This window comes from Astatotilapia calliptera, chromosome 14, assembly GCF_964374335.1.
Source record: "Astatotilapia calliptera chromosome 14, fAstCal68.1, whole genome shotgun sequence".
NCBI lineage: Eukaryota > Metazoa > Chordata > Actinopteri > Cichliformes > Cichlidae > Astatotilapia > Astatotilapia calliptera.
In genome coordinates this window covers 37,673,929-37,701,287 of record NC_137435.1, presented here as the reverse complement: position 1 = coordinate 37,701,287, position 27,359 = coordinate 37,673,929, and the positions used below count along the sequence as shown (strand labels likewise).

The 27,359-nt window shown below is 42.8% G+C and overlaps 1 protein-coding gene across 2 annotated transcripts in view; it reads right to left on the bottom strand.

Moving 5' to 3' along the window:
• Positions 1–27,359, bottom strand: part of sez6b (seizure related 6 homolog b) — a 237,816-nt gene that overhangs the window by 28,206 nt on the left and 182,251 nt on the right. For both annotated transcript variants that reach the window (XM_080289250.1, XM_080289251.1), the window contains exons 5-7: positions 14,978–15,163; positions 12,104–12,272; positions 2,723–2,889 (exon numbers count right to left, since the gene is read on the bottom strand). In XM_080289250.1, the coding sequence (XP_080145376.1) occupies positions 2,723–2,889; positions 12,104–12,272; positions 14,978–15,163 (522 nt within the window). The remainder of the gene's footprint in view (positions 1–2,722; positions 2,890–12,103; positions 12,273–14,977; positions 15,164–27,359) is intronic.

The following is a 27,359-nucleotide window of genomic DNA, read 5'->3' as shown; positions in this document are numbered from 1 at the left end:
CTTGGGTGGTTGAGAATGACTGGGCTAAGATCCTGTGGGACTTCCAGATACAGATGGACAAACTGGTGATGGCTAACCAACATAACAACATCGCTAACGTACAGTGGGGCAAAAAAGTATTTAGTCAGCCACCGATTGTGCAAGTTCCCCCACCTAAAATGATGACAGAGGTCAGTAATTTGCACCAGAGGTACACTTCAACTGTGAGAGACAGAATGTGAAAAAAAAATCCATGAATCCACATGGTAGGATTTGTAAAGAATTTATTCGTAAATCAGGGTGGAAAATAAGTATTTGGTCAATAACAAAAATACAACTCAGTACTTTATAACATAACCTTTGTTGGCAATAACAGAGGTCAAACGTTTACTATAGGTCTTTACCAGGTTTGCACACACAGTAGCTGGTATTTTGGCCCATTCCTCCATGCAGATCTTCTCGAGAGCAGTGATGTTTTGGGGCTGTCGCCGAGCAACACGGACTTTCAACTCCCGCCACAGATTTTCTATGGGGTTGAGGTCTGGAGACTGGCTAGGCCACTCCAGGACTTTCAAATGCTTCTTACGGAGCCACTCCTTTGTTGCCCGGGCGGTGTGTTTTGGATCATTGTCATGTTGGAAGACCCAGCCTCGTTTCATCTTCAAAGTTCTCACTGATGGAAGGAGGTTTTGGCTCAAAATCTCACGATACATGGCCCCATTCATTCTATCCTTAACACGGATCAGTCGTCCTGTCCCCTTGGCAGAAAAACAGCCCCATAGCATGATGTTTCCACCCCCATGCTTCACAGTAGGTATGGTGTTCTTGGGATGCAACTCAGTATTCTTCTTCCTCCAAACACGACGAGTTGAGTTTATACCAAAAAGTTCTACTTTGGTTTCATCTGACCACATGACATTCTCCCAATCCTCTGCTGTATCATCCATGTGCTCTCTGGCAAACTTCAGACGGGCCTGGACATGCACTGGCTTCAGCAGCGGAACACGTCTGGCACTGCGGGATTTGATTCCCTGCCGTTGTAGTGTGTTACTGATGGTGACCTTTGTTACTTTGGTCCCAGCTCTCTGCAGGTCATTCACCAGGTCCCCCCGTGTGGTTCTGGGATCTTTGCTCACCGTTCTCATGATCATTTTGACCCCACGGGATGAGATCTTGCGTGGAGCTCCAGATCGAGGGAGATTATCAGTGGTCTTGTATGTCTTCCATTTTCTGATGATTGCTCCCACAGTTGATTTTTTCACACCAAGCTGCTTGCCTATTGTAGATTCACTCTTCCCAGTCTGGTGCAGGTCTACAATACTTTTCCTGGTGTCCTTCGAAAGCTCTTTGGTCTTGGCCATGGCGGCGTTTGGAGTCTGACTGTTTGAGGCTGTGGACAGGTGTCTTTTATACAGATGATGAGTTCAAACAGGTGCCATTCATACAGGTAACGAGTGGGGGACAGAAAAGCTTCTTACAGAAGACGTTACAGGTCTGTGAGAGCCAGAGATTTTCCTTGTTTGAGGTGACCAAATACTTATTTTCCACCCTAATTTACGAATAAATTCTTTACAAATCCTACCATGTGAATTCATGGATTTTTTTTCACATTCTGTCTCTCACAGTTGAAGTGTACCTCTGGTGCAAATTACTGACCTCTGTCATCATTTTAAGTGGGGGAACTTGCACAATCGGTGGCTGACTAAATACTTTTTTGCCCCACTGTACATAGTAGTGGTAGACAAGCAGTAGAAGATGGCCGTAGTGAAAGATGTAGCAATGACCAGTGACAACAACATCAGGAAGAAGGAACATGAGAAGCTGGAGAAGTACCAAGGGTTGAGGGAAAAACTTGAGAAGATGTGGAGGGTGAAGGTAAGAATGGTCCCAGTGGTAATCTGAGCACTTTGTGCAGTAACACCCAAGCTAGGCGAGTGGCTCCAGCAGATCTCAGGAACAACATCCGAGATCTCTGTCCAAAAGAGCGCAGTCCTAGATTAAAGGTCTGTCAGGCAGTAGTTCCCCATTCACTCAGATTCCATGGCGGCCAAAATAAAAACAACAAAAGTGGACTGATATTTTGGTTTATTGTGGGTTTAGATTAAATTAAGTTAATTAGGGCAATAGTGAGTGTGGATTTCTTTAAATTGCCACTTTGTTGTGTTTCCAGATTTTAATCACAACATTTTTTAGTTTAATTTAATGTTATTAATATGATATTAAATGGAAACATCCATCCATTCGCTTTTCAGGGTCGCGGGGGGCGCTGGAGCCTATCCCAGCTGTCATAGGGCGAGAGGCGGGGTACACCCTGGATAGGTCGCCAATCTGTCGCCGGGCTAACACAGGGACAGACAACCATTTGCACTCACATCCACTCACGCATTCACACATATGGGCAATTTAGATTGATCAATTAACCTATCCCCACTAACTGCATGTCTTTGGACTGTGGGAGGAAGCCGGAATACCCGGGGAGAACCCACGCAAACATGGGGAGAACATGCAAACTCTACACAGAAAGACCCCGGCCTGATGGTGGAATTGAACTCACAACATTCTTGCTGTGCGGCAACAGTGCTAACCACTGGTCACCGTAAATGGAAACAATAATTATAAATAAGAAGAAGAAGAAATTACCACATTAGTACATTCTTGTTTCTTCATTGTTACCCTACTATTACCACTTTATTATCAGGCTGTAATAGAAAGTGCTATCCAACTCATCATGCATAATTCTTACCTTGATACCTAATGGCTATGCCAGTCGAGGTTCCTGTGGCATCTGTAGTAAGCTCAATGAAGAGCTGCCTAGATGTGCTAAGGAGCCCTTCATTAGGCAAATACTCCACCTCATAGGAATCATACAGTACGGCTGCATTTATGCTGTTGCCATTCTTGATCAGGAGCCTGAAAGACAGTGAACAAAATTTTATTTACAGGGTATCTTATTTAACAGAATGGAACTTTTTGACTCCTACTGGCTGTTCTTTATCTGTTTGCATCCTTGCCTACAATTGAGTATAAAATACTGATTAACGTAACATATTTGAATGATCTATTTAGGCTACTTTGTAAATTAAAAGAAAATATCAATTTGCATGTTTAAACATATGTACAGCAAATTATAAACAGATATTTACAGCATTTTTCTTTTCAATTTGCCTTTGTACACCTCCAGTTGTTTAAATCAAACATCTGACTTTTCTTTTATTTCAGAGGGTTTAAGAACAATATTGCATTTTCATACATACTCCCTATTTTCAGACACTCAAAAGTAATTTAGAAGAACTAACATAAAAAAAATCATTTATAGTCAGCGACTGGCTGAAGTGTAGAACTCACAGACGTCACTGGACTGCAGGAGAAAGTTTGAGTCCCTGGAACTAGCAGAAAGCCCCAGTAGAATCAAGCCCTGAACCTTCTTGTTAAGTGGCAGCAGTGTTAATCACTAAATAACAGTGTCACCAGTGTTGGGGAGTAACGGAATACATGTACCGGTGTTACGTGTTTAAAATACAAAATATGAGTAACTGTATTCCGTTACAGTTACCATTTAAAAAGGTGGTATTCAGAATACAGTTACTTTGTTGAAATAAAGGGATTACACGACGGTCTTTTCCTGTTTCATATGTTAGGCTGTCCCCTCTCTATTTTTGGTAATTCCACGCTGGTGGAAACCCAAGCAAAACACGCATTAAGAGGCTCTAATGTCTGGGTCTCAATCTCGCGGCCCATGTCACCTCTACTTGCAGCCCGCAAAACGACGTGAAGAAATATTTTTTAAAATTATTCAAAATTTTTTTAAATATGAAGGCAATAAGCAGAGTATTACAGGCATAGCCCTAAAGAATGTAGCCTCATGGGCAGTGTAGCCCAGTTGTAAGTAAGCTATTAAGACTCGACTGTACACTGTGTTCCTGTTTTCCTCTGAAACAATAAGCTCCGTTGGAGCAGCCTTTCAACGCCTCTCTCTGTCTCTCACTAGCAAAGTTGACCCAGACAACAAAGTAAAGCCAGTTTTTGGCTACGAGTCCGACACGGAACCCGCCAGAGGTCCCTTTACTACGGGTTCGGAGCTGCGGACCTGTTTTATATACGCGCGGAATAGTTTTCTATACGAGATCGCTGCAAAAAGTGCAGCCTTACCTAATGTCCACCCTACTGTTACTCATTTTATATTAAGATTTAAAAATCTAGTTGGTGTTGGTATGATGAGTGACCTTCAGTAATAGCAACAAATCACAAAGCAATAGTACATTCATGTAGTTGTAAAAAGCATGATAATGTATTAAGTCATCCAAAGTATTCAGAATACGTTACTCTCATTGAGTAACGTAACGGAATATAATAATGGATTGGATTTATATAGCGCTTTCCAAGGCACCCAAAGCGCTTTACAATGCCACTATTCATTCACTCTCGCATTCACACACTGGTGGAGGCAAGCTACGGTTGTAGCCACAGCTGCCCTGAGGCAGACTGATAGAAGGGAGGCTGCCATGTCGCGCCATCGGCCCCTCTGGCCATATGCTACAAAATACAGGGTGGGCCATTTATATGGATACACTGTAATAAAATGGGAATGGTTGGTGATATTAAAGTCCTGTTTGTGGCACATTAGTATATGTGAGGGGCAAACTCCTCAAGATGGGTGGTGACCATGGTGGCCATTTAGAAGTCGGCCATCTTGGATACAACTTTTGTTTTTTCAATAGGAAGAGGGCCATGTGACACATCAAACTTATTGGTAATGTCACAAGAAAAACAATGGTGTGCTTGGTTCCAACGTAACTTTATTCTTTCATGAGTTATTTACAAGTTTCTCTTTGTTCACAGCCATTGACATGTCGAAGAGGTTAACACGTGAGGAGCGGATCGAAATTGTGTTGATATCTGGTGAACGCAGTAACCGGGTCATTGCAGCAGATTTCAATGCAAGACCCCCTACAAGACCACCCATCTCCCATGCTACAGTTAGCAAACTGCTTGCTAAGTTTCGTGAAACTGGTTCAGTGTTGGATTTGCCAAAATGTGGACGCAAGAAAACTGTCACTAATGAAGAAACATCAGTGGCTGTCCTAGCTTCATTCAGCAAGAGCCCACAGCGTAGCACTTGCCGCAGAGAGAGTGGAGAGTGGCATTAGTCGAACATCCCTTCGGCGGATATTAGCTACTCACAAATGGCACCCTTACAAACTCCAGCTACTGCAGCATCTCAACGAGGATGACCCAGATCGGCCACAGAATTTGCAGAATGGGCAAAACAAAAATTGGAACAGGACCCTCAGTTCACGCAGAAGTTTTGTTCAGCGATGAGGCAAACTTTTATGTGAATGGTGAAGTTAACAAACAAAACCGCCGCTATTGGTCTGACACTAACCCACATTGGATGGATCCCTCCAAGACTGTTGGAACAACAAAAGTGATGGTTTGGTGTGGTATATGGGGCACAACGATAGTGGGTCCATTCTTCATCAATGGAAACCTCAAGGCCACTGGATATTTGAAATTGCTACATGATGATGTGTTTCCCTCTTTATGCACTGAAGCTGGCACGTTCCCTGAGTTTTTTCCAGCAAGATGGTGCACCACCGCATTATGGGTGCCAGGTCCAAGCATTCCTAGATGAACAGTTTCCTGGAAAGTGGATTGGTCGTCGTGGGCCAGTTGAATGGCCCCCAAGGTCTCCCGATCTGACCCCCTTAGACTTTTATCTTTGGGGTCATCTGAAGGCAATTGTCTATGGTGTGAAGATACGAGATGTGCAGCTCCTGAAACTACGGATACTGGATGCCTGTGCTGGCATTTCTCCTGCGGTGTTGCTATCAGTGTGTGAAGAGTGGGAGAAGAGGGTTGCATTGACAATCCAACACAGTGGGCTGCACATTGAACACATTTTATAAGTGGTCAGAAACTTGTAAATAACTCATGAAAGAATAAAGTTACGTTGAAACCAAGCACACCATTGTTGTTCTTGTGACATTACCAATAAGTTTGATGTGTCACATGGCCCTCTTCCTATTGGAAAAACAAAAGTTGTATCCAAGATGGCCGACTTCTAAATGGCCACCATGGTCATTCACCACCCATCTTGAGGAGTTTGCCCCTCACATAAACTAATGTGCCACAAACAGGACTTTAATATCACCAACCATTCCCATGTTATTACGGTGTATCCATATAAATGGCCCACCCTGTACATTTTGGGGCATGTAATCTGTAATCTGTAGTGGAATACATTTTAAAAGTAACCTTCCCAACACTGTGTGTCACCCAATCATTAATTACCATGTATGAAGGCATATACACACATAGAACACACACACAGATTTGATGTTGATGCACGTCACAGCCCTCCACCAGCAGCAATCTTGTGGTTGTCTTATTCTTCTCAGTTAAAAGAAAAAGGTTTATCAGAGCACTAAAGTGTTAAATAAAATCAATAAACTATTATAAAATATGTGTATATTTATGTTTTTTCTTAATGTTCCTGTTGGTTACTTCATAATGTAATGGGTTAGAGATGTGCCTAATAAACAAATAATATCCAGTTCAGTCTCAGGAGGAGACGCCCTTTGCGTTGTGTCAGGAAGAGCATCCAGTGTTCAAAACATGGGTAAGGGAGCAGTTGAAAATAACTTTTTATTTTTATTGTTTCTATTCACATAGACTCATATTCATACTCATATTCTCTAGATGGGTAAAAACCCTAAAAACACTGGCTATAGTTTTTCATGCCATTACCTATAAATCATGCAACATTTTGAGTGTTAATGCATTCATAACAATTTTTCTTGCCTTCCAGATAACAACTGCTTGTGATTTCTTGCTATAACAAAAGTAAATCAGCAAACTCTACATTTGTAATCTGTTAAATAGAATATCAAGGGAGCATTTTGAGTACATTGATTAGCTAACGTCTAAAAACCTATAAACAAGAAAGAACGGTTAATTAAGACTGATTAATTAACTGAAGTCATTTTCTGTCAGTATATAATATCTGTGGGCTTGTGTACTGTAGTATCAATGATAAATCACCAATATTTGTCATTTTCCATTGGTTTATTGGAAAAAGTGAGTACATAGCTACATGGGATACATCATAGCAAGTTTCATGAAGTGCAGCTGAACACTATGAAATAGTGAGTAAATGGTCTTAAATGACAGATCTTAGATTTTTTTTTTGTTGAATAAACACTAGTATTTATATACTTAGGTTATATAATAACTAACTAGTTAAATAAATAATAAACTAGAGGGTTATATGATAGAGCATCTATCAATCGGCGGATCAATCAGTGGCTCCTCCAGCCCATGAGGGAAAGTATTCTTGGGCAAGATACTGAATTGCGAGTTGTCCCTCCATGTGACTGTGTGAATTGATGTTAGTTTTAAAAAGGGTGGGGGTGGGGGTGGGGGTGCGCTGTATGAATGTGTGTGTGATCGTGTGAATGAGACCAGTAGAACACACTTTGTTCAATCAAACTGAGTAGAAAGGTGCTATACAGTATACTGGAAGTACCAGTCTATTTCTGGCCTTTTAAAAGCCAACAAACCTTGGTGCATTAAATGAACACCTTTTGCACATTTGTCAGTTAACCTTTCCAAATCACCACTTCACCTAAATCTTTTCCTTTTGTTTCTAGAGCTGTCCAGATATCCCTTCGTATCTGTGAGGTCTCCATCTGTAGCATGAGTATAAGAGCAGCCTGGAGCCACTATTGTCTGGCAGACAGAATGGATTACTCAGCTAATTTCTCCCCCATGGTTACTCTATTCACTGGCCCTTAATTGCAGCCCCATGCTGCTAAAATGACATTCAGCTGTCACCGGTATGCGCTACACTGACATCCTGATGTTATTCTGTGGAGTCTTCAGGGACAAAGCAGAAGGTACAAAGATAAGAGGCCTCATGATTGAACATAAGTTAAGGACTGTGCTGAAGTAAAGAGGAAAGTAGTACATCAAAGTTAACAGGGTGTGAGCCATGAGACAGTTACACCAGCCAGCAAATAGCTCATATTTTCTAACAATCTGAAGTGTTTAAGGAGCTTGAAAAGAAAAGCGTCTGGACTTCTTTAAGTTGCTTGAAGACATTTCACCTCTCATCCGAGAAGCTTCTTCAGGTCAGAAGAAGCTTCAGGTCAGAACTGAACTCTTCAGCATAAGCCCTTCAAGCTTACATGTGCTGCAGATATGATGAGGCAGAGGCGGAAAATGGGTGGGGGTGCTCTGGATAGAGGATTTTGTCATGTAATTTACCTTAATTGGACGGCCAAACATATTAAAACCCAACTATAACACTTCTCACCATTGCCAATATTAACATAACTAAAAAGGGTATGCACAACAGTCCTCCAGACATGGGCATGTGTGGTACCAGGGAGGATTGAACGATCTTAATGTCGTACGACCAAATACATGTTTGGGGTAACTACCCAGTATTGGTTGAGTACACATGCTTCTTTCTGAACTTCTAAAAGTTTGATTTAAGGGGGCAGGATGTTTGTTTAAGAGGATGTTTTTACGATACCAGTTTACTAGCTACTACCCTGTCGTTGCTGGTGCGTTGCAGGCATTTTTCAAGTCACCCCATGCACAATACATGTACATCCCAACTGTAACCTGAGTCTCACATTTGAACAGATTAGTAATTACAATTACTAATCCTCCTTGAATCGCTACCTTATCATGGTGGAGGGGTTTGTGTGTCACAGGGATCCCAGGGGCTATGTTGTCTGGGGGCTTTTGCCCCCTGGTAGGGTCTCCCATGGCAAATTGGCCCTGGGTGAGGGACCAGACAAAGAGCGATTCATAAGACCCTTATGAAAAGGACACCGAGGGAACAGTTTACCCTGCCCGGGATAGGGTTACCGGGGCCTCGCCCTGGAGCCAGGCCCGGGGAGGGTGCCCGAGGGCGAGCGTCTGGTGGCCGGGCCTTAGTCCATGGGGCCCGGCCGGGCACAGCCCAAAGAGGAGACATGGGCCCATCCTCCCGCAGGCCCACCACCCGCAGGAGGCGCCATAGGGGTCGGGTGCATTGTGTGCCGGGTGGCGGCCAGGAGCGGAGGCCCTGGCGGACTGACCCCCGGCTGCCAAGACTGGCAATAGGGACATGGAATGTCACCTCTCTGGTGGGGAAGGAGCCTGAGTTAGTGCGTGAGGTTGAGAGGTACCGGCTAGATATAGTCGGGCTCACCTCTACACATGGCTTGGGCTCTGGAACCAGTCTCCTGGAGAGGGGCTGGACTCTGTCTCAGTCTGGAGTTGCCCTTGGTGAGAGGCGGCGGGCTGGGGTGGGTATCCTAATATCCCCTCGGCTTGCTGCCGGTACGTTGGGGTTTTTCCCGGTGGACGAGAGGGTTTGTTCCCTGCGCCTTAGGGTCGGGGAACGGGTCCTGACTGTCATCTGGCAGTTCAGAGTACCCAGCCTTCTTAGAGTCCCTGGGGGGGGTGCTGGAGGGTGCTCCACCTGGAGACTCTGTTGTCCTGCTGGGAGACTTCAATGCTCACGTGGGTAACGACAGCGAGACCTGGAGGGGCGTGATTGGGAGGAACGGCCTCCCTGATCTGAACCCGAGCGGTGCTCTGTTATTGGACTTCTGTGCTAATCACAGTTTGGCCATAACGAACACCCTGTTCGAACATAAGAGTGTCCATAAGTGCACGTAGCACCAGGACGCTCTAGGCCGTAGGTCGATGATCGATTTTGTAATCGTATCAGCAGACCTGCGACCATATGTTCTGGACACTCGGGTAAAGAGAGGGGCTGAGCTGTCAACTGATCACCACCTGGTGGTGAGTTGGATCAGGTGGCGGGGGAAGACGCTGGACAGACCTGGTACACCTAAACGCGTAGTGAGGGTGTGCTGGGAACGTCTAGCAGAGGCCCCAGTCCGCGAGATCTTCAACGCACACCTCCGGCAGAGCTTCAACAGCATTCCGAGGGAGACTGGGGACATTGAGTCCGAATGGACCATGTTCAGCGTCTCCATTGCCGAAGCTGCTGCATTGAGCTGCGGCCGCAAGGTGGTTGGGCCTGCCGTGGTGGTAATCCCCGAACCAAATGGACACCAGAGGTGAAGGAAGCCACTAGGCTGAAGAAGGAGTCCTATCGGGCTTGGTTAGCCTGTGGGACTCCGGAGGCAGCCGACAGGTATCGACAGGCCAAGCGGAATGCGGCTCGGGCAGTGGCTGAAGCAAAAACTCGGGTGTGGGAGGAGTTTGGAGAGGCCATGGAAAAAGACTTTCGGACTGCCTCGAAGAGATTCTGGCAAACCGTCAGACGTCTCAGGAGGGGAAAGCGGTGCTCTACCTGCACTGTGTATAGTGCTGGCGGAGTGCTGCTGACGTCGACTGAGAAAATTGTCAGGCGGTGGAAGGAATACTTCGAGGACCTCCTTAATCCCACTGACATGTCTTCCGAGGAGGAAGCAGAGTCTGGGGATGAGGGGAATGACCCGCCAATTTCCGGGGGCGAGGTCACTGAGACAGTTAAACAACTCCTTGGTGGCAGAGCCCCTGGTGTTGATGAGGTCCGCCCTGAGTTCCTGAAGGCTCTGGATGTTGTAGGGCTGTCCTGGTTGACACGCCTCTGCAATGTTGCGTGGAGATCAGGGGCAGTACCTGTGGACTGGCAGACCGGGGTGGTGGTCCCCATCTTTAAGAAAGGGGACCGGAGGGTGTGTTCCAACTACAGGGGGATCACACTCCTCAGCCTCCCTGGGAAAGTCTATGCCAGGGTGCTGGAAAGGAGAGTTCGTCCGTTAGTCGAACCTCGGATACAGGAGGAACAATGTGGTTTTCGTCCTGGTCGCGGAACACTGGACCAGCTCTCTATCCTCTCCAGGATACTTGAGGGTGCATGGGAGTTTGCCCAACCAGTCTACATGTGTTTTGTGGACTTGGAGAAGGCATTCGACCGTGTCCCTCGGGGTGTCCTGTGGGAGGTGTTGCGGGAATATGGGGTGTCTGGCCCATTGCTACGGGCCATTCGATCCCTATACAACCGTTGCAAGAGCTTGGTTCGCATTGCCGGCAATAAGTCGGACTCGTTCCCGGTGGGTGATGGGCTCCGCCAGGGCTGCCCTTTGTCTCCGGTTCTGTTCATAATTTTTATGGACAGGATTTCTAGGCGCAGCCAAGTGGCGGAGGGCTTTCGCTTTGGTGGCCTCAGAATCTCATCTCTGATTTTTGCAGATGATGTGGTTCTGTTGGCTTCATCGGGTGAGGGCCTCCAGCTCGCACTGGAACGGTTCGCAGCCGAGTGTGAAGCAGCGGGAATGAGGATCAGCACCTCCAAATCTGAGGCCATGGTTCTCAGCCGGAAAAGGGTGGAGTGCCCACTCCGGGTCGGGGATGAGTTCCTGCCCCAAGTGGAGGAGTTCAAGTATCTCGGGGTCTTGTTCGCGAGTGATGGGAGAAGGGAGCCGGAGATCGACAGACGGATTGGGGCTGCAGCTGCAGTAATGCAGACGCTGCACCGGTCCGTCGTGGTGAAGAGGGAGCTGAGTGTAAAAGCGAAGCTCTCAATTTACCGGTCGATCTACGTCCCTACCCTCACCTATGGCCACGAGCTGTGGGTAGTGACCGAAAGAACGAGATCGCGGATACAAGCGGCAGAAATGAGCTTCCTCCGAAGGGTGGCTGGCCTCTCCCTTAGAGATAGGGTGAGAAGTTCGGCCATCCGGGAGGGGCTCAGAGTAGAGCAGCTGCTGCTCCACATCGAAAGGAGCCAGCTGAGGTGGTTCGGGCATCTGACAAGGATGCCCCCTGGGCGCCTCCTGGGTGAGGTGTTCCAGGCATGTCCCACCGGGAGGAGGCCCGGGGCAGACCCAGGACACGCTGGAGAGATTATATCTCTCGGCTGGCCTGGGAACGCCTTGGTATTCCTCCGGATAAGCTGGAGGAGGTGGCTGGGGAGAGGGAGGTCTGGGCCTCTTTGCTTAGGCTGCTTTGTTGCATTAGGTGATACTCATTGGGTGTCTTTCATTCTAAGACTGTGTAAGACTGGAAACTTGAAAATTGTGCACATAGGAGCTTTAGAGTAATTGTTTTTGAAATGATCAATTTGTTAAAGGAAAGAGTTTTCAGTTTACAACAATCTCAAATCATAGCTTACCGATCATCATCCTCAGCCAGTGCTACCTTCTCAAAGTGGATGTGGAGCCTCTGGCCCTCAGGGGCCTCCAGCAGCCAGTGGCAGGTTAGGTTGTTGCTGTAGTTGCTCGGAAAACCAGGAGAGACAATCCGACCAACTGTGATGTTCCTCACCAAACCTCCACAGGCAGCTGAAAAACAAGAAGGAATGGAAGTGAACATCAAATTAAACTGTGGTGGATTTCACATTATGTAGTGAATCTCAGTCAAATTTACTCGTACTGACATCATCTCATTCTCTATTACCCTAACTTAATAACCAAACTCAAACTGGTGACCATGAAAAAAAAAAACAAGAACCAGCCTAATAAGACTGCTTTTAGTATTTGAAAGCATTCAGACATTTGCCAACATCAAAATTTATTATAGCAAAAATTATTTATATTTCCCTTAATTTTAACATTATAAATTGTAAACTTGTAAAGCATAAATTTGATCCATCTACTGCATAATTTGATTATCATCATTAGTATCACACCACTGCTGCTCTGCTGTCAAGTGCTGTTACAATAATTTTAGTAAGTCAACACTTCCTGATACTGTTAGTTGTTATCAAGTAGCTAGTGTAGTACTGTTTGTACTATATTATGAAATTTCCGTTGCAGAAAAATAATGTGAATGTCTGGATGAAATAAAGCCTTTTGGGTTGTGCTAACAGCAGCCAAAGAAGAAACAATGCAAACTGGAGGTGACTACATAAAGAATACAACTGTCTAAATACACTTGTACATTTTACAATGCACAAGAAATGTAAGAAATGTGAATAGCATCAATTATTATTATGTAAAATAATTCTGTAGGAAAACCATTTAATTGCTGTCTGTCTGAGTAATTCACACTGTCAGTAGTTTTCAATTAAAACTACCTTCTACCAAGAAATGAACCTATCAACAGTAGATACACGACTTGATACAACTGCATGTAGGTGAGAAAATAGCTTTTGTTAATATTCAAGCTGTAATCAAGAATTTAGATCGTCAAGCTGTTCCTAAGACCGTGCTGTTCTGTCCTTCCTGAAATCTGCTGGCAAGACTCGCCCAGTTTGGAGGTCACAGGCCTGAGTGTTCTGATTACCATGGAGACCACTGATGCCTTTACCTTCCACATCTTTTCCAGTTACCTCTCAGCCCTTCTCAAGCTTCATGTGTCCTTTCTTCCTGATGTTGCTATCAGTTACTATTTCCACATCTATCACCAGAGATGGGCAGTAACGCGTTACTGATTACTTTTTTCAAGTAACGAGTAAAGTAAGGGATTACTATTGCAAAAACGGTAATTAGATTACCGTTACTTTCCCGTAGGAACGCTGCGTTACTGCGTTACTAAAACCGTGATTTTTTGCGAGAATGTCTCATGACAGTGACGTAAGCAAGTGCGCTGTTAGTGACAACAGCTGTGTGCAGATCAACAATGGATCACATATCGAATGTGGGAGAGAGTATGAGCGTGCAGCGTTTAAAGCGTGGAAGTACTGACCTTACTTTGAGTTTGATTCCATAAAAAGTGACAAAAACATTCTTTTTACAGTGACAAAACCTAAACTTCCAAGCAAGCACCAAGTGCGCAAGGACATAATGGGAAACTCACAGAGAAACTCGCGGATTCTTCCACTGACCGCGGCACACCTGCACCAGCGTAAACCTCCGCCTACCCCACTCCTGCTTTACAGGTGAAAATAGAGTAGCAGGACCGCTGAGTCTTTGACTTTATTTATTTTCTGCTGTGTTTTACTTGCATCTATTTGAAAGACTGAGTGTAAACACAAAAAATATTTTATTTTATGTGCTGGAATGTGCAGAAAATAGATTTAAATGTTAAACTAATTTATTCAAGTCAGAGACTGTTGCATATAATTACATTTTTGCTTGATGCATAAAGTTAAAAGATCAAAACTGATAAAACAAGTTTAAAAAAAGAGACTTTTCCATTTGATTACATTTTGTATGATGGATTATGCAGAAAAAGTAGAATTGGGCTGAAAGATCTATGGCTTTATCACCTATTCAGGTTGTAAATCGTGTTTTTAAAAAGTAACTAAGTAACTAAGTAATTAATTACTTTTGAAAATAAGTAATCACTAAAGTAACGGGATTACTTTTTTGGGGAAGTAATCAGTAATTAGTTACCGATTACTTTTTTCAAGTAACTTGATCAACACTGTCTATCACAACCTCTTCTTCTGCTTGTCCACCACTCGGTGTATCCCATTTTGACCCTGGAACTTCCAGGCCATAGATGGCATGTATGTATGTTCCTGTATGCTATCCCACCCACTCGAAACGCATATGCAATACTTCTATTAATTACTTTCTCTGACTAACTTAGACTGAGACTTGGGGCGATCGTGGCTCAAAGAGTTGGCAGCTTGTCTTGTAACCAGAAGGTTGCCGGTTCGAGCCCCGGCTCGGACAGTCTCGGTCGTTGTGTCCTTGGGCAAGACACTTCACCTACCGCCTACTGGTGATGACCAGAGGGGCCGATGGTGCGATATGGCAGCCTCGCCTCTGTCAGTCTGTCCCAGGGCAGCTGTGGCTACAACTGTAGCTGCCTCCACCAGTGTGTGAATGAATGAATGAATGAATAGTGGAATTGTAAAGCGCTTTGAGGGGTCCCGAAAAGCACTATATAAATGCATTATTATTATTGATACAATTAAATGTAAATAGAATGCATAAAAACAATAATTTTGCACTTTTGTTAATGTGTAAATGCTATGAAATACTTATAAAAAAAAACCTTTGTAACTAAAATATTGCCTGTATAATTAATTAGGTTATGTGTATAATTTCCGTCTTCAGCTGTGGCTAGTCGAAGAGTTTCGTCTGGGAAACGTTACCTAGGCACTTTGGTTCCTTCCCACTCCAGTAGGGTGTGCTAGAATTGCGGCAGGTCAACACAGAGGAACCTTGCAGCTTGTAGCCCGTCAAACAGGAGAAGAAAGCCTGCCCTCCAGAGTGGAGACTGCTCACTGATACATCACCATAGAGAGGCTGCTTGGGGAAGACACAGCTCAACATGAAGGCTGGAGAGAAAGAGGTGAAAGAGTCAGGGAAGCAGAGAGACAGCGGAAAATACACAAAAGGAGACTGAAATTAAGGTGTAAAATGTGAAATTTCAGCAAGACATGACATTTAGTTTCAGAAATTTAGACTAGTGTTTCCTGACAGTGGTGCAAGCATTATAAAAGAATCTGCTCCAAAGCCACCATTAATCTCTAACCTATAACACATAACCCACTTAACACCTTTCAAAACGTTTTCACACCCTCAGTTATATGGTCTTGGTTTTGTTTGTTTTTTTGTCTCTGCAATAATACAGATAAAACCACAAATATTAGACAACCCCTATCAGCAAGCACTTGAGCAAATGTGGGAGGGAAAAACTCCCTTTAAACAGGAAGAAATTTCTGGCAAAATCAGCCTCAGGGAGGAGCAGCCATCTGGGCTAGGGCGAGGGGAGGGAGAGAGGTCAGGAGACATGTTGTGGAGGCGAGCCAGAGATTAATAATAACTCATAATTAAATGCAGAGATGGATAAACACATGGTGAGTGACAAGGGGTGAGAGAAGGAGAAATGCTGAGCATATCATGGGAAGCCCCCAACACACTACGTTTACTGCAGCATAACTAAGAGGGGATTCATGGTCACCTGATCCAGTCCTAACTTTAAGTTTTGTCAGAAAGGAAAGTTTTAAGTCTAATCTTAAAAGTTCAGAGAGAGTCAGTCTCCCAAATCGAAGCAGGATCTGGTTCCACAGAAGAGAGGCCTGAAAGCTGAAGCCTCTCCCACATGTTCTACATTTAATTACTCTAAGTAACCCAGCAGTCTGAGAGCGAAGTGCTCTATTTGGGTTTTTTGTGTCTATGAGGTCTTTATAATAAGATGGGGCCTGATAATTCAAATAATTGTATATAAGGATATGGGAGAATGTTTGTTTGAGAGGATGTTTTTGGGAGAATCTGCTCTCTCTTGCTACAGCATTTTGGTAAATGGCCTGCATTCGTATAGCACTTTACTTATTTATTTTGGATGAACTGAAGGCTTTTCCGGAAGCTTTTAGGGCAACCAGACAATAATGAATTATAATAATCCAGACTAGAAATAGTGAATGAATGAACTAGTTTTTCAGCATCACTCTGAGACAGGATATTTTTAATTTTAGAGATGTTGCACAAATGCAAGAAAGTAGTTTTCCATATTTGTTTAATATGCACACTGAAGGACATGTCCTAGTCAGTCGCTGGAGGCCAAGGTAATGCAGTCCAGAGTGATTATCTGGTTAGACGTCATATTTCTAATATTTTTAGGGCCAAGTATGATTAACTCAGTTTTATCTGAATTTAGAAGCTGAAAATTTGAGGTCATCATGAAAAGAGAAAGGTGGCTATCATCTACACAGTGGCGATACTGCATAGGGGAAGCATAAAGAAGAATCCCCATTAACATGACAGATGTCATTCAAACCATGCGGAGCAGTACCTTTAATACCTACGACATGCTGTAATCTTCCTAATAAAAGTTTACGGTCAACATTGATGAATGCTGAGGTCAAGAAGGACAAGCACTGCGACGAGTCCACTGTCAGCGGCCACAAGAAGATAAGAAAAACAATAAGCAAACTTACACTAATGTGAGGCAAATGTCCAGATATCTGACTAACAACTGAGAATTGTTTTTAAAGTGGGTGTTTTGGTTAAGCTGCTACATTTTCTCAAACACTTCTTTAAGCAATATACAATCAGATTTGTTTATAGCAGCAGCATTCTCTTACTGAAACCCCATAATAACTCATTTGCATTTCAGTTAGCTTGCTGACTGAAATTCTTGAACTATGTTCAAATATTCACATTATACTTGTCTGCATAGATTCTCATGCTGTAAAAAAGTTGCGAAAAGCTGATGAAAGCTGATTTTGTGCAAGTAAAAAGAGAAGAAAAACCCCACTGGCGCTAACTTCCTATCTTTTCAATTATTCCACTGGTATAAACAGAGGTAAATAAACCCGAAATAGTACAAAACAATGAAACACTACAGTGCCGTATCCTCCTGTGACTCCCACCCACTAGAACTTTGTGCTGGCATTTACATTAATTTCTACAAAGAACTATCACATCATTGCAAAATGCTCGGAAACATGTCCAGAGTGCCTCTCAGGTGACCAGTGAACTAACAAGTTTCTTTATAGCCCACTGACTTGTCTTCCTACAGCCTCCTGGAATTCATCCAAACATATAAATAATATACTACTGCTAAAGATTCTGATCCATCTTACTGTAATTGTGCTAGTTTTATTGTTACCCCTCGATGGTGTAGAGTAGCTCTGTTATTGATTCTGTCTGTTGAGAGCAGCACTGTGCCTCAGGTGAGGAAATATGTAGGGAGATTAAATAGGCCAATAAATGACAACCTATAACCCCAGCTGCTTCTAGTACTCTGTTAGTGCAGAGGGATGTTGCCCAGCTCTATAGTGGCTCACAAAAATAGAAATGAGTGCTGCATTGGTCTTTATAGTATTTCTTGTTTGAGCTAAAACGCAGCTGCTTAAGTCGTGTCCTCTCACTCCCTGAGCTGGTCATTAGCATGGTCAGCTGTAGCTGTTAAAACCTAGGCCAACCAAAAAACTAAAGAACTGAAAGGCTCATGGGAGATGAGAAAAGAGATAAAGGAGCCATCATGGTAGCACTGTGGCATCATAACACTGGTGTTAGCAGGGAGCTTTCACAGAGACAAATTGTCCCCGAGGCTGCTATGTGCTACATCATTTTGCTGTGTCTTTCCAGAATTTATGGCCATTTATCATGTTTTGACTTTAATGAAACTTTACTGATATGCTCAGCTTTTATTTTTCTTTCATGTAAAATGTAGCAGATCTACATGGGGATGAATGGTAAAATAAAAGATGAAAGTGCAGTGGCAATGTAAAAATAGTTCAGCTTTAATCTTGTGTTTTCACTATGTATATATGTGTGTGTGTGTGTGTGTGTGTGTGTGTGTGTGTGTGTGTGTGTGTGTGTGTGTGTGTGTGTGTGTGTGTGTGTGTGTGTGTGCGCGCGTGAGAGAGCACATATGTACACATATACGTAAGTAGGAGGTATTACTGTTTGAGCTGCTAAACCAAGTTATGAGCCCTGGACTGGCTAGAAGCCAAATATGTACAACTGCTGTGAAAAAATGTTAGCCTTTGCTGTATCTAATCAGGCCTTATGGCCACAGTGTAGATCACGAGAGAAGAGCAATAATTTCAGATGTTTAATGTTCCACTGTAGCAAGCGAATGTAAATTGAATTCATTTATTTTGAGCTTCTGATATGGCTTTGATGTGAAATGACCCAGCTCAGCTCAAACTTAGTCTCTAATCTCATTTGCTCCCTCAGAGGATTTATTTCTGCTGACCATTGCCCTCATATTACTGGAAGGAGATGACAAGCTCTACAAAGATTAATGTATGTTGCAGCTCTTTTTCTGGCTTTGCTATGGAATAGCTAGGCTCTCACAGATACAGAGTCGGTGGGCATTGCTATTCAATAATAATGGAAACTGGCAGTTATTCTCTACACATTATTTCAAGCAAACAAAACACAGTTAGCAACATCCAAATTATGTCGTATTTCACAAGGCCAACCATTAAGCCTTAATCTGGATATCAAAAAAGAAAACAAAAACAAAACAAAAAACAAAACACCAGAATCACTTTGATTAATTCAGATGTCCAGAAAAACAAATCTTGCAGTGGTGTGGTGTTTTGGTGGTGTGGCATAAGAGCCACTTCTGGCAATGAATATGCAGGAGTACTAGAGCTTAAAGCCAAATATAATATAAACTAGGTTGGACTGATGCATCTTTCTCTATTTTTAGAATAACCACAATTACCTCGGTCTGTTAACTATAACATCTAAAACTAAAGTTCCTTATGTATTGGTCATTTGCACTTAGTGGCCACCCAGTTAGGCTTCAGTGTTCAAACACGTCATTAAAGAAATAATCTCAGCTGATATAGCAAATTCAGTTTATTTCTTTATTTTAATCAATTTTGGCAATTATTTACCTATCCCATCATTGTGTGAGTAATTTGATCAGATTCAGTAAGAAGGACTAGAGGTTACAGTCCCTGATAATGCATTGCTTTAGATGGAGAGACTCTTGACGGATGGCTGTTATGAGGAAAGGCAGCCCAGAAACTTTGTCAGCAGCACGCACCATTGTGTGCCTCAACTTTCGGTCTTTTACCCAGGCTAATCTGCCATTTTCCTTCCTTGGTTAGGTTTAGGGATTAGAGATCTGATCTGGATTATCATTTTAAAATTTGGGACACATCGTCAGTAGTGGACCTTTGATTCATCGGGTGTTTCGGCCGTTATCACTAGACACCCTCATCCAAGGAGGCCCTGCCAGGGTTGATCAGGCCCTGGAGTGTGCCACTGGTTTATGTTAACTTGTTATTTCTCTTCTTCTTTCTTCTGTTTAGTTTCCTACAGTTTATTTTCTATCTATTCACTGCAACTGAGAAATAATACTTACCTCTTTACCATTAATGGAGCCTAAATTCTTCAAAGGGATAGAAAAGGTGATAGAGAGAAGTAAGACAAAAGGGACAAGATAGGAGAGAGGAGAGCCAGACGGGGGGCGCCCGGTCGTACGCAAGTTTTTGGGAGTTAGACTAAAGGACGAGGTCTGGTCGCAAAGTTGTTGTTACGATCTCTGTGGGAAAAATTGGCCTCTGATCCAAGTCCACTTGCATCTGCCAATCCCTGGCAACCTTCAGCGGGCCCAAGTCTGGGGTTGAGGGGATTGTCCTCGGCTTGTCTCCTTCCCGGACAAATGTTGATGAAAACTGACGCTCCTCTTGGTTCATGAAAGGTTGAGTGATGATGGATTTTCTTTTGCACTCAACTTTCTCGGCTAGACACCCGGGAACCTGGTTGTGTCTCCATGTGTATCTGCCCTGAGTACGGCTAGTCCTACAACCAACCAAGATGTGCTTGAGTGTTGCTGGGACTGTACACAGGGGGTAGGATGGGTCCTTTCCAAACCACAGCTGCAGATTTATTGGGGAAGGTAGCAGATTGTATGTCGCTCGGATGATGAAACTTAGTCTATTAGACTCCATGCTGCAGATTTCACTCCATGAGAGTTTCCTATTTTCCACACTCTATTGTGTCATGCTGTCTCCCAACAGCATGACACAATGAAGGAATCACAAACATTTTTCTTTCTAGATGCACTTTATACAAACATTAGCACAAAATGCAAAGCTCATTGAGAATCACATTGTATATTTTGTGAAAAGTTTATTTCCCAAAACAATGGATTCAATGTGAATCTAAAGCAGCAGGCACTGTTCTGTTTGTATTAGCAGTAACTTAATCCCTCATTTTTCTGACTGTGTTTCCCGGACACTTTCCATTTTGACAAGTAGACTAAAAAGGCTGGTTCTAATATAGTGCCTTCTTTGCTTACATACCTTGCTGTATTCATCCACTCACAATAGCACTTTTCTTCTATGTCTAAGTCTTCTATATAACATTCACACTTCAATGAACTCATCACTTCAGTCCCTTGCCCGAGGATACCTTGGCATCCAGACTGGAACAGACAAGGATCGAGTCACAAATGTTAATTAATTAATAGCTAACTGTTACTGCCAAAATACTTTCTCAAAATTTACACTCAGTAGCAACTGTGAAATCGGTAAATGGACTGGCATACATTGGTTCACCTTGCTAGTGCTTGTAAAACAGCTAACTGATCATCTGCAGAGGACTGGTTTATTTGAAGAGTTTCAGTTTGCTGGATGCTGGATTTTTCATGCAGGGCCAAATAAGAAAGGTCAAAGGCAGGAACACAGCTGGAGGCACTGGATTTCAAAAGCATGACCTCTTTTTCTTTCATTAAAATTAAGATAATAGATTTAGATTTACTATTAGCCAAATGTGAATATAGATAAATGTTGTTAGCAGTCTGTGTCAGTTTTAACATAAAAGACTGGATGTTAAGACCTCTTACCCTCTCACCAATGTAATGAGAGGTAAGCCAAGGGTACTTCAATTTCTTTCGATCTCACCTTTCTCGACAATAAGGGTATTTATTTGTTCTGTTCTGCCCTGACATCAACCGAAGCTTTGTTGGATAGAGAATCTTGATTACAGCACAAAGTGGCTGGCAACATTAAACAGAGCGGACTATTTGAAAACCAGTGCCAAAAGGCAAACCAGTGCAGGATTATGACAGTCATAGAGCAAAAGGCGGGGTACAGCCTGAAGAGGCTGCTAATCTATTCCAGGGCTAGCATATAGAGATAGACATATTCATATCTGTGGTATGAATACAATCACTAGTTAACCTAACTTCATTCATCTTTGTGTATCATCCATCTCTCTGGTTTATTGTAGGGTATTTACCTTATAATATAAAGTGCCTTGGGGCAACGGTTATTGTGATTTGGTGCTATATAAATAAAATTTTACTGAATTTTAATTGAATCTTTGGACTGTGGGAGGAAGCCGAAGTACCTGGAGAGAACACGCTAACCCCATTCAGAAAGGCCCCAGACTTGATTTGAAATACAGGACTGGCATAATTTCTGTCTGATATAAAAAAAAATCGTATCAACAGTGACAAGGAATTTCAATATATTCAAGAAGGAGCCACCAAGAGCTAGTATAAATATATCAGAGCTAGTATAAAACACAAAGACTTTCTTCATAAGTGTTCTAACAGTATTCCAGACATTGTCTGTGCTGTCCTAATTTCACAGAGATCCACTGGGAGAAAAGTCTGTGCCTTGACAGAGAGAGCAGCAGAGAAAAACAAAGAGAAACATGGAGAAGACCTACAGTATCTGCTCTGAGAAAAATCTACAAGAGCTGCTTCCCTCTTTTCTTCACCCTCAAGAGGCGATCAACTATGATAAATAGCCAGCAGGAAGAGTTGATGAAGACACGGAAACACCCACATAGAAATCATACATAAATCAGAGGGCCACAGATGATGCAGGCTGAGCTGAATGGAAAAGAACAAGGGGAGAAACAAATTGCTGGCACACTTGGGTCTAATCCAGGGGTCGGCAACCTGCGGCTCCGGAGACGCATGCGGCTCTTTAGTCCTTATAGTGCGGCTCCGCGTGGTTTGTGAAAATAAATTAGAAGTATTTAGCTTAAGTGTATTTTATTTATGTTAGTTCTTTTTTAACTTGTAGTTCTAAATTGGAAGATGATTGTGATATTGAAATATAAAAATACAATTATATTCTTTAATTTTTTCATCGCTCAAAATAAGCGTTACACTCATGGAAGTCGGTGTACGAAATGCCGTGCATTTATCGAGACTTTCAACTCCAGGTAGGCCAGTTATGGACCTTCGGATCCACATTATGTCACCAGCTGTTCTCCACCATGAACTGTATTAAAAACAAACACCGCTCACGCCTCACAGATGACAGCTTACAGTCCTGCGTAAAGATGAGGTTCAGGAGCAGAAGTTCCATTGTAAACATATCACGGCAGACCCGACGATGTTTGCATGAAAATGCTTTTCAGCATCTCCTTATTGACCACTTTTTACACACGATTGCTGTATACAGCCGGCTGCAGAGGCGGAGGCAGACATTTGATACACCCGGGGCTTAGCCCTAAAGGGTAGAATGCATGTGGGATTGTGGGGGGGGGGGATGACTGAGTTTTGAAACATGGACATATATATATATATATATATATATATATATATATCCAGAAGAGCGCATATATATATATCCAGAAGAGCTTCTTCCTGATATTGCTGTCATGTAGCGGTTCCGAATGACAGCAATTTCAGGAAGAAGGAACACGAGAAGCTGGAGAAATACCAAGGGCTCAGAGAAGAGCTTGAGAGGATGTGGAGGGTGAAGGTAACGGTGGTCCCCGATGTAATCGGAGCACTAGGTGCGGTGACTCCCAAGCTAGGCGAGTGGCTCCAGCAGATCCCGGGAACAACATCGGAGATCTCTGTCCAGAAGAGCGCAGTCCTGGGAACAGCTAAGATACTGCACAGGACCCTCAAGCTCCCAGGCCTCTGGTAGAGGACCCGAGCTTGAAGGATAAACCGCCCGCAGGGGCGTGCTGGGTGTTTTTATATATATATATATATATATATATATATATATATATATATATATATATATATATATATATATATATATATATATATATATATATATATGTCCATGTTTATACTGGACATATATATATATATATATATCGGCTTTAAAACCAAGTTAACGCTGTAAGTACAAACATCACTAATGTCACACAACTTAGTTGTTCACACAAAGCATAAAGGTAAAAAACATTATATACAGTGTTATCTTCATTTTAGATGGCAAAATGTATTTTCGGCTCCCAGAGTTTTCGTTTGCGTGGAAACCGGGTTTAAATGGCTCTTTGGATGTGAAAGGTTGCTGACCCCTGGTCTAATCTATGTCACAGTCATTCCCCCACTGCCTGAGAGTCAGTGAGCCAATCAGGGGGCTTCAAACATAACTGCAACACCCACCCACACACCACCCCTCCAATCTATTTCATTTATGCTCAAAAGGCTGCAGTATGTGGACATGTTACATAGAGATCACTCTGAAGATTGCTTTTCAACTAGCCTAAACTGGTATGGAGTGCTGGATCTTCCACCCAATATTCAGTCACCCAGTTACCAGTTATACAGTTGTTGGCAATTATGCAAAATTACTCCACAAATATAGAGACCTAAGGAAGCAGCGGTTTCTTTCAAATGAAAGAGGTTCATCCTTTTCTAAAGACAAATACGGTTGGCGAATTTAACACATTTAATTGCAGTTATAGTTGATTGTCACTATATGTTCAAAGCCAAAAAAGAAGTCATAACCATGACAACAATGTCAGTCAATGTGTTGGTCACGCACCATGAGCTGGGTGTCAAAAAATGATTTTGTTTGGATTTAAATTCCAGATCAGTGAAATAAAGGCAAATGATCAAAGTCAAGGTGTTTTTGGAAGCTGCTTTGATTCAGTAAAAAAAAAAAGAAGGTTTGTTTCTTTTCTGTAAATATTTCTTTTAAATGGCCCAATGATAGTGCAAAATGTATTAATTTCACAATAAAGACTCTAAAATTGTGACAACTTTTCATTCTAAGTTCAAATCATGGTTTGGATTAAACCAGATAGAAAGGTTTAGAAAACTTTCTAAGAAGCCTTTAAATCAGACCTGAACGACGCCCATGCCACAGCCAGCATTTTGGTTCTCATGCTGGGCGGTCAGGGACAATTAAGAATTTAAATCTAAAAAATTTCTTGGATCAGATTCCTTGGATTTCATGGCTTTGTCTGTGCACTGAAATGGCAAATAAACTGGTTATTACTTAACCATATGCTTTACCTGACAACTCAAAGTGCTTTTTACAACTTGCCTAATTCACACAAGCAGTTTTTTCTTTGCTTATGTGCTTTCTATCTAACATTCACACTCAGATAAATGCATCAGAGAGCAACTTGGGGTTAATAGCTTGCCTGAGAATATCTGGCAAGCAGGCTGGAGACCCCCGGGATCAAACATCATTTCCTTTGGGATTAATAAAGCGTTCTGATTCTGACACCACAACCCTTCCAATTAGTACATGACCTGCTCTACGTCCTGAGCTACAGCTGACATGTGACAACGTGACATGCACTGTCAACTATGGGACCTTATATAGACATGTGTATACTTCCAAATCATGTCCAGTCAGCTTTAACACACATGGGCTCCAATCAAGTTGTAGAAATATTTGACAGATGATCGATCAGTTAAAACAGGCTGCACCTAATTTTGAGAGTAATGGCTGGGAATATTTCTTTAAATAATATTGTGAAATGACAAAAAGTTAAACACACAAAGCACTCTGAATACTTTCTATATGCACTGTATTATACACTTGGAGGTGTTGTGTAAGTCAGTGCTTTAAATTAACCAAATTGTTGATATGGATATTTAATTTTTAATTATGCTAATGAGGCTAATAGACTTGACTTCCTTCAAAATGTGAAAGATCCCACTAACTGTTTTAATCACAAACTGGATCTTGTGCTTACATATAGCTGAAATTGAAAATTTAACATCCATCTTTTGTCTGATCATTTTTGAAAACATTTAATTTCCCAATAATAGATTACACAGATACATGTTATTATAGTAGAGGTCTTTCTGAAAGTGTTGTAACTAAATAGCGAACTAACTGAAGAAGTGATCTCTCTACTATGATCTTCTTTATGCCATGTGCCAACACAATACAAAAGAGCTACCTAAATTTTACTCTCACCAAGGTTCATTGCCATCTTAATAGTTTACATTGTCACTTTATACAAGCCTGTATACTGTGGTTCCTCAGAAAAAGAAGGCAACTAATCAGAGATGCTTGACTCTTTGGTATAACTCACAAACATGGACCTCAAAGAAGAAGACATACAAAATAGAGAGGAAATGATACTGCACTCATTTCAAAGACCGGTTGGCCTGGAAAAATAGTTTGTTACTTTATAAAAATGCCCTCTGTAAAACTAGGACATCTTACTATTCATCAAATTGAGGAAAACAGGAGCACACTGTGCTGCAAGTCTTTAAAATGGATGATGTTACGAGAATGGTTCTCAGAACTGTTAATTTAATCCGAGCAAGTTTGAATCACCATCAGTTTGGTAGCTTTGTTAGTGATAAGAAGGCTGCCAAACTGATGGTCAAAGAGACTGGGCGGTTTACTAATCAAAAGTGACAACGAGTGAGTGAATTACAGGGTGCAGAATGGCTGTAGGATCATGCAAAAATGTTGCAAGGTCCCAATAAAGTTGCTATGCAGGAGTACAAGATTGGATTTTCCATAAACTCAATACTCAGATATTTATTGGTGCTAAAAATTAATATTGAATTAAATAACTCATTTGCAACCGTATTGATAACAACTGTGCCGTCTTTGCCTCCTCCAGCTGACACTTCACAGAGGAGCACTGCAGGCAGTCAGACACACAGCTCCTCCACTCACTAACTGAAGTAGTTAATATTAATAACGCAGGCATGACAGAGGTGCAAATGGTTGCAGTAAAGTGCCAAAGACAGTCAGCAGCATGAAGGTATGAATGCAACAGTCCAGGGGTGGGGGGTAGATGGGGGGAGGTAGTGAACAGAGTTATGTCTTCCGGCAGCCTGGTGAATGAAGCTGTTCAGCAGTTGAAGATGTTGATGCTGTTCTAGTGAGCTGAGCCTTGAATCTTCGGTACCTCCTCCCCGAAGGCAGGAGGCTGAAGAGGGAGTGTGAAGGGTGAGAGGGTAAGGGTGCTGATGATTTTGTGGGTATGAAAATGCCCATGAGGGAGGGTAGAGAGGCACCGATGACCTTGCTGGTTGTATTCATGTTTTGCAGTCTTCCAGCAGGAGGACATGCAGCCTCCGTACCACACAGTGATGCAGTTGGTGAGGACACTCTGAAGTCTCCTGCTATGATGATGAATCCATTTGGGTGTGCTGTCTGTTGTTCACTGATACCCTGGTAGAGCTCAATGAGTGCCTGTTCCTAATGCTGATAGTAGTGATGGGAGGGATGTAAACAGCAAAGAGGATAACCAATATAAATGACCTCAGCAGGTAGAAGGATCAGCACTTAATGATAATAAACTCTGTGTGACACACACACTGTCTGGGACCCTGGACATGGGGTGTCACCATCTCTCTCTGGCTCAGGTCTTTTCCTCTTCTCTGGTCCTAGCTATTAAAACAGGTAAGGCATAACTGGGTAACTGATCCCAGCTGCCCTGCCAGCCTCCCCAGCACTGCCCCAAAATCCACTGCATCACCCTTCCTCTGCAGCGGAGTCACAGACTACACCCTGCCACATACCCCACCAACCAACTTAGGTTGGGGAGCCATCAGTGAGCGGGACAAGAAATCAGCCCCGACCGTCAGCCTATTGACCACCACAAACTTAAAAGGCTGGAGAGTCAGATACCACCAGGTGATCTGGACATTGGCACCCTTCATGTGGTGCAGCTATTGCAGTGGAACATGATCCTAACAGAGGTTGAATGAGCATCCCAGGAGGTAATAACAAAGCGAGTCAACCATCCTCAGGATTGCCAGACACTTTGCATTCTGCTTTAAAGTTTACAGAGTAAAATCCAGACTAACCTGGTTACATTTTTGAGCAATGATAATGATTTTTACACTGTAAGTCAGCAACAGTTGCATGC